At 50.5% G+C, this 14,530-nt stretch overlaps 1 protein-coding gene across 2 annotated transcripts in view; it reads right to left on the bottom strand.

Moving 5' to 3' along the window:
* Nucleotides 1-917: 917 nt before the first annotated feature.
* FAM166C (family with sequence similarity 166 member C) overlaps nucleotides 918-14,530 on the bottom strand; it is a 49,354-nt gene continuing 35,741 nt past the window's right edge. The window contains exon 4 of one of the 2 annotated variants that reach the window (XM_030555088.1): nucleotides 918-2,334. In XM_030555088.1, coding sequence (XP_030410948.1) covers nucleotides 2,190-2,334 — 145 coding nt within the window. In that variant the 3' untranslated portion in view covers nucleotides 918-2,189. Of the gene's footprint in view, nucleotides 2,335-9,174; nucleotides 9,811-14,530 lie in introns of those variants that run through there. The other variant, XM_030555089.1, reaches the window with a different exon arrangement.

Below are 14,530 nucleotides of genomic sequence, written 5' to 3'. Positions count from 1 at the left end.
CTCCTCACTCCTGGCCTGGCGGAAGGCATCCCTCAGCCACACACAAGTGGCTGGCCTCAGGACGGGGGAAACTGGGTGAAAATCTCTGACTTGTTGTCATAAACAGATAGCTAAGGGTTAATGTCTCTTTCACCTGGAAAGGAGTAACCTGAAACACCTGACCAGAGAACCAATCAGGAAACAAGACTTTTTCAAATCTGGATGGAGGGAAGTTTATGTCTGAATCCTTTGTCTTGTGTCTGACCCTCTCAGCTATGAGAGTGATTTTTCTATCTCCAGTTTTCTAATCTTCTGTTTTCCAGTTGTAAGTACAAAAGATAAGATAGTGATTCATATGGTTTTTATTTTGTATTTACATGTGTGTAGTTGCTGGAGAGTTTTGAATTGTGTTCTTTTGAATAAGGCTGTTTATTCATATTTGTCACCTTAATACAGAGAAACCATTTTTATGTATTTTTCTTTCTTTTTATATAAAGCTTTCTTTTTAAGACCTGTTGGAGTTTTTCTTTAGTGGGGACTCCAGGGAATTGAGTCTGTGCTCACCAGGGAATTGGTGGGAGGAAGAAGTCAGGGGGAAATCTGTGTGTGTTAGATTTACTAGCCTGACTTTGCATTCCCTCTGGGTGAGGGGGGAAGAGAGATTAGCTCTCGGTACTTCTGTTTTCCAAGGCTGGAAACGGGGAGGGTGGAGTCCCTCTGTTTAGATTCACGGAGCTTGCTTCTGTGTATCTCTCCAGGAACCCAGGGAGGGGGGAAGGGAAAAGGTTTATTTTCCTTTGTTGTGAGACTCAAGGGATTTGGGTCTTGGGGTCCCCAGGGAAGGTTTTTTGGGGGACCAGAGTACCCCAAAACACTCTAATTTTTTGGGTGGTGGCAGCTTTACCAGGTCCAAGCTGGTAACTAAGCTTGGAGGTTTTCATGCTAACACCCATATTTTGGACGCTAAGGTCCAAATCTGGGAATATGTTATGACACTTGTGCCACACAGAAGCCAGACTAGGTGATCTCCTGGCCCTAGGACACTCTGAATCTAGGAACTGCCTGGGAAACACAGCAGCATGAATCATGATCATAGTGCCAAAGAGGAGCAATAAGGCTTATATTACTGGGACCTCCTGACTCACAGTCCCCTGTCTCTGGGGTAGCTTCTTTCAGCATTTCTGCTGCTTTGCTCTCACTGTTCACCCAGACGGCCCAGACAAGCCCTGTGTGCTCAGGTGGGAGTTCCCGGGGCTGGTGAATTTCACCCTGTGCACCTGACATTGCGCTGACGGGCAATCAGTGTGGGGCTCAACAGACCATGCTGGTTCCTGGGCTGGGCTGCAGCTCAGGACTGGTGCAGCGACAGGCTGCACTCTGGTTCTTAGGTTTACGAGGGACTGCGTTTTTTACAAAAGATGGAAGAACACCGAACATAGAGCAGGTTTTATATTCTCTGCATAAACGTTCTCCCAGGGGGGTGGCAAAGGAGTCTGTTTCCCTGCTGCCTGCCCTCTTTGCTCCAGAATCTAAGCTTTCATTTAAAAACACGTCTCTGGCCCTTATACTGGAGTAGAAAAGCATCCCGTTGTGTGCCTGAGTCCTCAGAGAGCCTGAAACAACAACTCTGAGAGAAGCGTCAATGGTTCTATTTACGCCGGTGGGCGTTAACCCTGAGGCCTAATGGTGACCATTTAATTGTCCACATTATTAACTATTTCTCTTCCAACAAACTATGTGAGGAAGGGGAGAGGAAAACCTATTATGGAGACCTGCCCATCTGCTGTGAGTGGTGCCTCTTGGCATTACGAAAGAGCTGAGCCACGATTGTTAGTACAGTTTGAGTTGTAGGTGGAGCTTCTGCTTTGACCCTGATCTCTCTGGAGGACAATAAATGGCTGTGCCGGCCAAAGCTGAGCCTCTACATTCTCACTGACAGCTGCTGAATCTGTTGCGTTCAGTCCACACCCCACCTGTCCTTTATCTCTGTGTAAAATGTACATCTACAGTGACAGGCGCGTGGTCTGTGACTTATTGCAGCCACATGCATAGCCTCTCCTTGCACTGCAGGTGGGTAACGAAAGAGCTGTCCTGCTTAGAAACAGCTGCAGCCTGGAGAGAGAATCCAGGGGGTCGCTAACTTCCAGTGCTTTATTTCTCACCATTCCTTCCTCATCTAGGAACCGGCGGTGGAAGGGGAACCTCTCTCCTCATGCTCTGTATTCAAAATAGCTGTCTCTGACTTCTCTCTCCTGGGTGGTCACCCTCTTCCCCGAGGGGAAGGTTTGGTATGTCCGCAGATTCTCTGGAGACACGCGGAATAAATGCCATTGGGTCTTTGCGCTCAGAGGTGGGCTGGGGAGAAACAGAAGAGCAGAACATGAATTAACCCGCTCGGGATCAGCCCCTGAAAGCTCAGCCCTGCCCCAGATGTGTCCAGTGGGAGAGGAACGGTGGGCAGGGGAGACATGGAGCCTTACACAAGTGAGTTCACTGGGGTGAGTATGTGCTCCCTGGTGCAAATAAGGGTTGCACAGTCTGGCCCTAACTGCAAAAATGTTTAGGCGGGTTAGAAAGGGAAATCCAGTTGCCTATCACAGCTGGAGTCCCATGGATCTTCTCAAGCGCTCTTGGATCACACTTGGTGGAGGATGTGTGTGCGTGTGTTGTATCTTAGGCTCTGCTTGTACAAATGCACCCACACAGCCCTGAGTATCCTCCCATTTCATTCTACTCAGAGATGGCATGCAGCGCACGCTCAGGAGTTGGCCCTAGCCCACCTTCCATCTACACACACAGCCCTCTCCATCTGGTGCTTTCAACCTGGGCTAGCTGGGGGTGTGGGTTAGAGCCCCAGGGGCTGCTTTCACTGAAGCTGGCAACCCACCCCCTCGAATGCTGCCAGTCCTCTAGTGCCTTCCCCCATGGTGCCCAGGACAGACAAGCTCTCCCACAATTCCCTAGGAAAGAATCACAGAGCGGCTCTGCTTCCCATGGGATGTGCCCCGCAGGAGAGCCTGCAACGCACATGGGCTGGGGGGGTGGACGTAACACCAGTGAGGGCACACTAACGCGGGTCAGGCTTTGCAGTGCGCTGGTGTGGAGACGTGCCAGTTCACACTCTCCAAGGGTAACATCCATGTTCAAGGGGCTGAAAATCAGCCCAGCTTAGTCGTCATCTTGATTCCTTTGGGCATGTTTACATGGCAAGTTATGGTGCTGCCAGACAGGATATGACTCTGCAGTGCACCTGACCATCAATTTATCCCCTGCTAAGCTCTAACCCAGGGGCGCCGTTTCAGATTTGGGGGGGTAACTTTAACTGTGATTCCAAAAGCTACTTGGGCACCTGAAAACTCTTGTTTTTTGCAGATAATAACTTAGTTACAGTGCTCCTGTCGGATAATAATTTCTAATTCCTATATAAAGAAAGAAAATTAAAAAAATACTGTATTAGACCCACCCAGCTCTAATACTTGTGTCAATTCACTTAAGGGACACTGGTTAGGTTTAAAAAATTAATGTATATTCTTACTTTGTAAGTTCACCTTAACTGATCACTCTCCTTATAGTGGGTATGGTAACACCCATTGTTTCATGTTCTCTGTGTATATATATATATATATCTTCCTACTGTATTTTCCACTGCACGCTGCGTAATGTGAAAATTAACCTGCATCCCAGCACTAGATGGCATCTGTGCATCTTGGTTTGAAACTTTTAGCATTTTGCAGCTCACAAGAGGCCAGAGTTGAATTCCCACTCAGACAACAAGGTATAGGCAATTTCTGTCTATCTCAACCCACCCCAGAGACTGGCAGAAATTGATTGCTATATGCAGTTAGTCTTTTGCTCAGGAAACTTTAGAGACCAAAGTCTGGGAGTTGGGGTGCTGAGCATCATACAGTCTATGGAGAACAGACTGAGATCACTGTATTTATTTCTATACAGCATCACCGTAGAAATCATTGGCAAATTGTGAATGCTCAGCGTGCGTGTAAGGAGGAGGCAGGGATGCATCTGTAATAATGTTATGGCTTCACATGTACAACGATCATCTTCATTGGCGATGCGCATCTGTAATTCCAGCCTCTTGTGCGTACACATTACAATACGTTCTTTAACTACACGCTCAGATACTTTTTCCGCAGGAGCCCTGTCACATTCTGTGCACAGGTTGGACAGTGAATGAGGCAGGGTGGTGTAGGGAGTACAACTGGGATGCAGAAAGGAACAAAAGCTTGATTCACTGATGAAGTTGTGGAGGGTTTTGAATGAGGGGTTCTGGGGAAAACATAGCATCTGACTGTAATATGTTACCTTGCAGTATGTGAAACAGCCACTAGATGTCTGAGTGCTATGTGGAACTGCAGATATGTTATACTTCCTGGCAACCAGAGGAGAAAGCTGGAACTCAAGCTATGTGGAAGTCTGTTTGTTTGTGCCTATAGCCTACACTACGTGCCTCCGGTTTCACGTAGACTGTGCTTCTATATGTCATGACAGTCTTTAATTACATGATCACTATCTCGTAATGTATATGCACAAAGGGGCAAAGTTAAGGTTGCCCAGGCAACCTTACTTTGTCACTTCCTGACTATTGAGTGCTTGACTTTGCAACCCTAGTGTCCTTTTAAAGTAAGTTTTTACTTTTTAAAAAAATGAAATTATGTATAGTTGCTTCTCCTTGGAGAAATAATCTAATCACTGTGTCTATGTTCCTGGGATTTTTACTTTTTATACTCATGAGCAGATGGCTAGACACAATGTGACAATTCAAATCTGCCATCTGTTCCTGAAACACCTGGTCCAATATTTCCCTCAGGAGAAGAAGCCTCCCAGTGCCATTATGTGAAACAAGAGACGTTTTGACACACACCGGAACAATGAGCTCGCAGAATGTGATGGCATCATGCTAATGATTTGGTTTGTGGATAAGAACTGGACAGTCAGATCCACTAATTTATTCCATAGTTTAAACAGACCGTTTGAAAACCTCGCGTGTCTTCCCTGCAGGTGTGGGATAATCAGGAGATCAAGAAACTAAGGGGTTGTCTCCAAGCAGAGGAGCTTTCTTGTGATGACTTGGTCTCCCGTGATATGGACAGGGCTGGAACATGGAGTTGGGGAGCTGTCTCCCTACGGAGCTCCTGATTGGCTCCCCCACATTTTCAAGGTGCTAGCAGGAAGGTATGCCTAGCACTTTCAGGCCATCTATGGGAAATGGTCTTGTGCCCTTCTGACACCCAAGGACTGACCATGACCCCTAGCCATGAAGAGTAGGAGAACGAAGGATCAGAGGTGGCTCTGTCCATATCAGGGTGCGGTATGAAATCTCTCTCAAAGCATATTGATTAGGGTTCCTGGGTGCTACAATGAATAACAATAATAATAATGGCAGGTTAATGCTGATCCCGCCACAGAAATGTGCAGATGAGTCAGGTGAAGCTTGTGAAGTGCTTTGAGATCCCTGGAAGAATGCACCGATGACTATCAAAGTGAAGGCATATCACATAATCAGGGTAGGTGTCAGCCGCCCTGGCGCTGGCATTACAGCTGCAGGCCAAGCGCCTTAGTGGGCTAGGCAGATACAGCTCATTGGCCAAAGGGCTGCCTCAATGAATCCATAAAGGTCATTCGTAAATACACCGGGAGGGAAAAAATTGCCATGTGAGATGGTTCCAAAGCTGTTCATTCCTTATTAATGCCCAGGCCCCTGGAGACGGGACATGAGCAGTTCTGCAGTTCTTGCACAGTCACTTTTCCGCACTGCAGTACAAGCGTCAGCACTGAATGTGTTACTGAACAGCGTTCGACACACAGAACACCGTTTTCACAGGAGGGAATAATTCTTATTTCCCCAGCACATCCCTCTGGCCATGAAAGAAATAAAACCTCTCTTCTCTTCAGAGTGTCAGAGCTTTGTTCAAAACTGAACCGAGTCTCAGAACATCCCAGGTAGGTAAGTACATCCACACTGTCAAATCACTTAGTCTCCCTGTGCCTCAGTTTCCCATCTGTGCAGTGGGGCTCATAGCACCTGCCCCCACCTCACGGGGATGAGGAGAGGATCAGTGCATTAAAGGCAGGGAGGGGCTCAGCTTTAAGGGGTTGGGGGCCATGTCACACCTAAGATGGGAGACAGACAGTATTAGAATACTGTCACTAGCTGGCTGGGCCCAGTAAATCGAACAGGTCTAGGGCCCCTGCGCCAGAGCAGGTATTCCCACTTGACAAATTAAGAGGGCAGGGCAACACCTGGAGTCTATAGAGGATCAGATAGTGAGCCAGTGAGTCAAGGACTGCCTGGATCAGAGAGAGACTGGAGATCCGGTGTGTGAGAGTCAGGCTGGGCAGATGGGAGCTGCCAGAGCCAGACAGTGGTTCCTGGGGGAATGCTGAAGGCAGGAGAGCAGCAAGGAGGGGTTTCTGTCCGACATCCCCAAGCCAGAGGGCCCGGGCTGGACAGCAGTAGAGGAGCTTCCCTGCTGATATCTCCAGGGCCAGAGAGCTGGACCCAGGGAACAGGTGGGAGGGCCAGGGGAGGGGGGGGGGACTGAGGGATGCTCCCTGCTAAAGATGATCTCTCAGCAGAGTGTCTGTGGAGGTACCCGCTGGGAAGAGCAGAGTTGCATCCTGGGGTGGCTATCCTGGTACAAGGACAGGAGACGGTTATGCTGGATAGGTGGGGGCAGGGGATGCTGGGGGGCTAGGGATGGAGTGGGGTGAGGGATGCTGGGGCTATGTCAGACACTCGGAGTGGGGTGAGGGACACTGGGGCATATGTTGCATTTACTGTAAGAACTCTGTTGGGGGAATTCTGAATTGGGACTTCTTATGATTTATGTGCTCAGGACTCTTGTAACAAATGAACCCCAGGATATATTTATACTTGGGAAGAGGCTTTGGACTATTTCTGGGGAGTCTGCAGGAGGGAAACTGAGGCAGGGGTGCCTGTTGTGTAGCAGCCTACCACTGCAGGGCACTCCAGGTGGGGTGGCCCTATGATGCACCCCCATTTTACAAATGGGGAAAATGAGGCTCCGTGAGGTTTGTTTTAAGTGACCTGTCCAAGGACACCCAGGAAATCAGTGTTGGAAACAGAACCAAGGTCTCTTGACGCCCAGGCATGTGCTGGAACTACAGCTGCTCAGACAATTTCCATCAGGAGGATGTTCCAGGGTAACATTTCTGTCAGCCCACAGAGCTGGACCCACAGGATAGAACAGGGGCACCAAGCGTCTGAACAGCAGCTCCTGTGAGGAAAGCGGCCCTGTGGCAAAAAGCAGGTTAATGTCCAACTGACTTGAAATGTAGCATGTCGGGTCCTTTCAACAACCAGAAACCAACCAGTTGGATTTCAGGAATGTCAAAATGTTTCAGCATTTCTGAATCAAAAACTACAGAAGTTCTGTACCACAAAATCTTTCGATATTTCAACGTTTGGTCCTGATCTGTGTTGAAGACCAGTGCTGAAAATATCCACCTCAGCTCTAGCTGTAACCACTAGTCGATGCTCCTCTATAGCATCCTACCCCAGCACGGCAACCCGACTTTTCCCTTTGGTCGCCTTTCTTGGCTCTCCTGTTGCGAGGGCGGGGTCGGGGCTGGCTGATTGGAAGTCTGGGGGGGTGGATGGAACCCACAGGAACTAACGACCCACCCATGCAGGAAGGAGGGGCCACAGGAGCCAAAAATCATGCCCTTGCTTGGGACAACAAAAAAAAGAAAACGAGACTGGGAGGGTGGGTCAGTGGTATGAAAGATGGGTGAATGATGCTGGGCTGAATTCCTCTATGGCAGGGGCACCCACCCCCTCTGCCATGCCACCAGTCAGGGGGCACCGCTTGAGGGCAGACAAGAGATCCAGTCTCCATGGAAATTGTCAAAATCTCCAGCCCTGGGTGATCAATTAGTGCTGCTCGTGGTGGTGGTTTGTGTCCTGAAGTCACTGTGGTCCTGGTGTAACCCCAGTGACATGAGGGGAGTTACACCAAGGATGAATTTGACTCACCACTCAGACCACGGTTAAAGCAGGCCTAGGGGCAGCTCCTGTGGATGGTCATTTGAGGCTTTAAGGCAGGTCGCGTAGCCAGAGGGGCAGGGAGCTGGCCAAGGCCACTAGGAAAGCGAAGGTCCTGAGGCCTGGGCTGACGTTCAGAGGCGCTGCAATCGGGAAAGCTGAGCACAACAGGGTACTAACGCAGCCTCGGTCTGTGAGATCCCTTTGGGCGTGTTCCCGATTTGCAGCTCCCAGGGGCAGGCAGTCCAACACCTCTTAGGGGCAGGCAGTCCAACGCGTGGTGAGCTCTGCCTCCTGCGGGAAGGCAGTGAAGGAAGGACATGGGGAAGATGCCAGCGAGAGCGGATTAGTCCCGTAACTCCGGAACTCCCAGGCCCCAGGGTTCCTAGCACATCGTGGGGCCCAGGTGCGGCCCCCCTCCCAGGGTGATTCTGCAGAGCTTGACATGCACCTGGGTGTGAGCCAAGACCCTCAGTCGGATCATAAGATTGTTAGTCTATTGGCCCAGCTTCTCCTCTGCACTGCTGGGCCGGCACACAGGGTCCCTAAAGCCAGTGTCACCGCTGCATGGACTGTTCTGCAGGGCAGTGCTGGCATCATGGCTCCTACGCCATCCACCCAGCTGCTGATATAAAGGGGCCGAGCAAAGGGATCGGGAGTGTGGCCAGGGCTTCCTCATAAACAAGGGAGAGGTTATTTGACCTCTGTATTTGGCATTGGTGCGAACGCTGCTGGAATCCTGTGTTCAGCGCTGGAGCCCACGATTCAAGAAGGATGTTGAGAAATTGGAGAGGGGCTAGAGAAGAGACACAGGAATGATTAAAGGATTAGAAAACCTGCTTTATAGTGACACATTCAAGCAGCTTGATTTATTTAGTTTAACAAAGAGAAGGTTACAGGATGACTTGGTTACAACCCATAAGTATCTACATGGGGAACAAATATTTAGTCATGGGCTCTTCAATCTAGCAGAGAAAGGTCTAACACGATCCAATGGCTAAATGTTGAAGCAGAACAAATTCAGACTGCAAATAAGATGTTCATTTTTAACGGTGAGGGTAATCAACCTCTGCAACAACTTACCAAGGTTTGTGGTGGATTCTCCAACACTGACAATTCTAAATCAAGACTGGCTGTTATTCTGAAAGCTCTGCTCTAGGAGTTACTGTGGGGCAGGTCTCTGGCCCGGGCTATACAGGAGGGCAGACTAGATGATCACAATGGTCCCTTCTAGCCTTGGAATCTATCGACCACTCGGGGACGTAGGCACCCAGCGTAAATTGGAGCAGTCTTCTTGCTACTCTAACTCAGGCTGCGGCCCAATCCAGCACAGAGTTGGCCCAGAATGAGCTGGGGGAGTGCCCTGAGCCTGAGTTGTACTGTGACAAAAGACTCGGCCCTGTATTTCTGAGTCCCAGATGCCACCCTCGCATCACATGCTCGGCAGCTCCAGAGGTAACCAGCCAAGGAGCACCACCAGCTGGCTCTGTACTCCTTGGGCATGGATGCACAAAGCCCAAGAGCTTTGGCATTTTGTGCCTGCTTGTGTTCTGCCTTAGAAATACCAGGAATGTCAAGTCTCATCTTCCCTGGTTTTGCTAGGGGACTGCTGGGCGCTCTGAAATGTGCATCGAGAGAGCCAATTTCAACAAAGACGTCCTTTCTCCCAAGTGTTCTTTAGGTAGCAGAGTCTGACTAAAATCCTGTCCCGTCTCTGGTGCTCACTTTCCAGACTCTGGTGTCGTGCGATGTCCTCGTTTCATTAGTTCTCCAAAGACCCTTCCAGGGCAGACATGCCATGAATAGGGCTAAAAAGGGTTTAATGGAAAGAAATATTACACAGCTGGAAACAGAAGAAATAGTTTGCTGGAACATTAAGCTGGGCTCTGAAATCCAGGGGTAGGTTTTATTCTGAACCCAGTGGTCTATTTCCACTGTTACAAGCGCCTATGTTCTTCCGCTGCTGAGAATCCTAACGAAGAGCTGGCCAGATGAGTGAGGACTCTGTCAGCAAAGCCAGTGGGTTACAGTTCACACCTCTTCCTCAGAGGCGGAGTCTGTGCCTCCTATTGCAAACTGTACAAGAAAGAATGAGATTGGCTAGGCAGGGTTTTAAGCAGGCACTCTTCAATGCGTCCCCTTCCCTCCATCCCAGTACATACGTGCCAGGCGCTCTCCCTCTTCACTCACAGATCAGCATGCCAGGGATGCCCAGCTAGACTTCAGCTGCCAGGCGGCTGGCTCTCTCAAGGGTGTAGACAGAAAGTGGCTGCATGCGCCAGGTCTGTCCATGCAGAGCTCGCCTGCTTCACAGCTAAACAAAAGAGGACAGCCAAAGCCGCTGAGCACTGCTGGATGTGCTGCAGCACACGGAGATGCCCAGGGAGCAAGGGTCTGAACGTACCAGGGACTGGTGCCTTCCCTATGTCTGAACATTCCAAAAATGTCCTAACTTTCCATTTCTCCTAACGGATCCCAGACAGCCAGAGGCTGCACAGCAGGTGCAGTGGGGGAACCAGCACCCAAAGGGTTAATTAAAACAGACGCAGTAGAGCCTAGGAAACTGGGAAGAGAAGCCTCCTTCTTTGCAGCATGTCAGGTAATACGAAGGGCTCATGTTTGCACAGAGCCCACCTCAATCCCCCCAGACAAAATCAGTGCCTAGAAATAACCCGTGTGTTTTATCCTATGGGAATGATGGAAACACGCAGAGGGTTGTGCCAGGCACCCTGCTGGGGTGGGGGAGGAAAACGCTGCTGAAAAGAACAAAACCAAAACACTGGCAGCGAAATGAACGACAACAGACACTTGGAAAGGACCGGCTTGCCCAGGCTTTGTGCACCCAGCCTCTGCCTGCCCTGGCCCTGCGCCCTCCCAGAAGCAGCCAGCAAGTCCGGCAGTGGCTCCTGGGGATGGGGTGCAGCAGGCGGCTCCACCACACGCTGCCTTCACCTGCAGGTACCACCCCCGAAGTTCCCATTGGCCGCGGTTCCCCATTCCCAGCCAATGGGAGCTGGGGGGGCGGCGGTGCCTGCAGGTGAGGGCAGCGCACAGAGCCCTCTGCCCTCTCCCCCCACCCGGGGCCACCGGGACGTGGTGCCGGCTTCTTCTGGGAGCAGCACAGCGCCAGGGCAGGCAGGGAGCCTGCCTTAGCCCCACTGCGCCCTGAGGCCGGCAATCCCGTGGGCCAGACTGAAAGCCCTGATGGGCCGGATCCAGCCTGCAGGCCATAGTTCGCCCTCTCCTGCTATAGAAGATTCTGAAGGATCCCCACAAAACTAACCTCTGTGCCCACTGGTGAACTCTGGGTGTTTAACTCTTTAGGGACTTGCTGGTTGGCTGGTTTGGGGAGGTGAAATGTTGCACCAGGGCATGGAGGGTTTCTGTCTGTAGGGAGGTGGGACTGGACCTGGACCCTTGGAAGGAAGCAGTTTAAATCCCACCTGCCGCCCCTGGTTTCAAACAGCGATGCTACCAAACAGGCAGCCCTGGATAGCTCAGGCAGGGGGAAGGGAGTTGGCCATGGCTTCATTGGCTCTTTTAATTCAACTTTCTGGGGTCCCGACCTGGAAGCTATTTCACCTCAAATGTGGGGTGGCCAGATTCGCAGACATCCCGTTCCAGCCAGCGTAACCATGGAAGGTGACTTGCTGCTGTAATTTTGAATGTGAAGCCTGGGCCAGTCTAGTCTCATGCTTCAGGGCACTGTTGATTGCTGGGTGGTGGAACAGGAATAATCCCACCCTACCATTGCCCCCTCTCCACCCCCATTTACAGCAACGCACAACTGGCCAGGTGTGTGGTGAGGTTATTTTGCCTTCCTTCCAAGTGTTACTATTAGTTTAGAGCTCCTATCAGGTTGCTAGGCTCCTCCGAGAACAGCACTGTCCTGAACAGCCTAGACGACGGGCTCAGCAGCTGAATGAGGATGTAACACATCAGGAAAGGGCCAGCTTACACAGTTACTCAGGTCAGGCAGACGTGCCTTTGGAAGGCTCGTGCTTATTGTTACTGAAGGACAAATGTGCCCCTTTAACCAGGCAGGGCTGCAGAAGTGTGTGAGTTATTAGCTCTTCTTTGGCATCCTTCGGTCTTAGAGCACAGCGCCCATTGCAAAGGAGAGTCATCACCCCCATTTTATAGCCAGAGAAACTAAGGCACAGAGAATGGACACGATTACAGAGAATGGACACTTGAATGCAGCGAGGGTGGTTCCTAACTGCCGAGCCAGAGACAGCTGGGGAGGGAGGATACAGACCGGGCACCACGGCTGGCACGCAGATGGCATGGAGACCACCACGCACGGGGCGGGAGGAGAGATGGGGAACACAGAAGGAGAGCAGATCAGAGATGGAAGTAGGAGACGAATGGCCCTGAGAAGAAGGACAAGAGGTTAGACTTGGAAGAGACTCATAGTGAGGTTCGGGGCCATGCTCAGAGCTGTGGGAGAGCAGGACCGTTCAGGCAGCATTTTGGAGGCAAGCCCGGTTGGTTTCAAAAGGACCCAAGCAGAAGAGACTGCAGCAGTTGTGGTGGCAGAGGATTAGGGGGTGGACAACGTGCAGGGCAAGAGAAGATCTGCGCTAGGCGTAGGAGAAGGAAATGGGAGGACGCAGAAGTTACAAGACTGGGTGGAGGGAGGGGAGCAGGTTTGGCAGGAAAGACTGATTTGACCCTATTGAGCTGGAGGGGTAGATGGAGAAGAGAGGGATCATGGGAGTTCTTTGAGATGTAACAGTGCCATGCTCAGAACTGATGGCAACTCCCTCCTAGACAGAGCACCTGGTTGGTGGGGAAACACTTTCCAGGGGCCATAATACTGGAGCTAGCAGAAGAGTCAATGAAAATCCCCCACTGTGGGACGGCCTTTCAGGAGACATCCCACCTGATGGAGTCAAGCCTGCCCCGTCACGGTCTCCATCCCCGTTGCTGTAGGGTGTTGCCAGAACCCAGAGCCAACCTCACCCCCTCAGCGAGCGCCCAGTCTGGCCAGTGCCGGCGATGTCCGTGTGAGTTCTACTGTATCTGCTGGAGACCTAAATGTTCATACGAGTATAGTAGCTGCTACGCTTTAGTGCCCTTCTCATTCCAAAGAGCTTTACAAACAAAAGCAATGATCCTTGAAGGTTTAGCTTTGGTAGCATTTGGATATCAAGCCATAACAACAGCAACACTGACACTGCCTGAGTAGGATCACTTCACCCACCAGTGACATGCCCCCACCTCTGGGACAGAACAAGGCAGCTGTTTAACAAGAGATCAGAACAGGAAGTGCAAAGTACTATCTCCAGTTCATATTACTGGGGTAATTGCTAAGAAGGCTGAGTGCAGTTACCCAAACTGGAATTGACCAAGGACACTGTGACTAACATCTCAGCCCTCATTAAAGTTACTCCTATTACAATGACCACGTGTGGTCCAGGGTTCATCATTATTTCTATTACAATAGCCCCAAGCGATCCCAGCCAGGCTGTGTTGGATGCTGTACAGGCATAGAGCAAAAGACAGCCCACTGCCCAAAGAGCTTATGGACTTAAAACCTCAGGAGTGATCTAGTCCAACTCCCTGCTCAAAGCAGGGCCAATCCCCAGACAGATTTTTGCCCTAATTCCCTAAGAGACCCCCTCAAGGATTGAGCTCACAACCCTGAGTTTAGCAGGCCAATATTCAAACCACTGAGATATCCCATCCCCCTTGTAACAGGTGGGGGAGCAAGCTATAAAGCCCGATATATTCTGCATTGAAGAAACATCGGCTGGTGTCCACTAGGACTCATTTCTCAAAGGGCACAAATCCAAGTGAGCAGCCGAAAGCCAGGGGTGCAGAGGTGGGAAGGCCACACCTCCCTGCAAAAGCTTGGGCTCGCTGGAACAACAAGGCCAGGTCTAGCATGTTCTTAAAGTCACAGCCCCACCTTCTTCTTCAGCCGGAAGGGGACTTGAATTCCAACCACCGGTAGGAGCCTGAAACCTGATTCCCGTTTGCCAGCTAGACTGCATCCTGTAAATCTCCAAGGGGAGATCCATGCCTGAGTCCAAGCTTCCCTGACTGCATAGGCATCAGGTTAGTCCACAGAGGAACGTCCATTTGGCCAGAGAAATTCCAGGGGTTGGGAGTGTCCGGAGCAGTTGTTATAGGGAGATTTATTCAGGCAATAATGAACAAATTCATGTCCTGAGCTCCCTGACTGTTAACCTGGCCCCACGGTCCTGGTGTTTCAAGCTGGGTGAAATTTTAGGACCAACATTTTTTTGGCCCCAAAATGCAGAGTTGGTGACTCTGAAACATTTCACTAATGCACATCGATTTTGCCAAATGGATTCGGTCAAGCAAATAACAAAAAAAAATCAGAAAATAACTAGCTATTTTGTGTTGACATTTTCAGAAAGAAACATTCTGGCTTTTCACTCTGAAATGCCTGTCCAAATGTCCTTTCATTTTATTTTTAAAAAAACTGTAAAACATAAAAAAAGGCTTGGGGGAAGGGGTAAGCGCAGGGCCTGGGGCGGAGAGTGGGTGGGAAGAGGC

This window comes from Gopherus evgoodei, chromosome 3 (assembly GCF_007399415.2).
Source record: "Gopherus evgoodei ecotype Sinaloan lineage chromosome 3, rGopEvg1_v1.p, whole genome shotgun sequence".
Taxonomy (NCBI): domain Eukaryota; kingdom Metazoa; phylum Chordata; order Testudines; family Testudinidae; genus Gopherus; species Gopherus evgoodei.
This window is presented reverse-complemented; position numbering and strand designations above follow the sequence as displayed.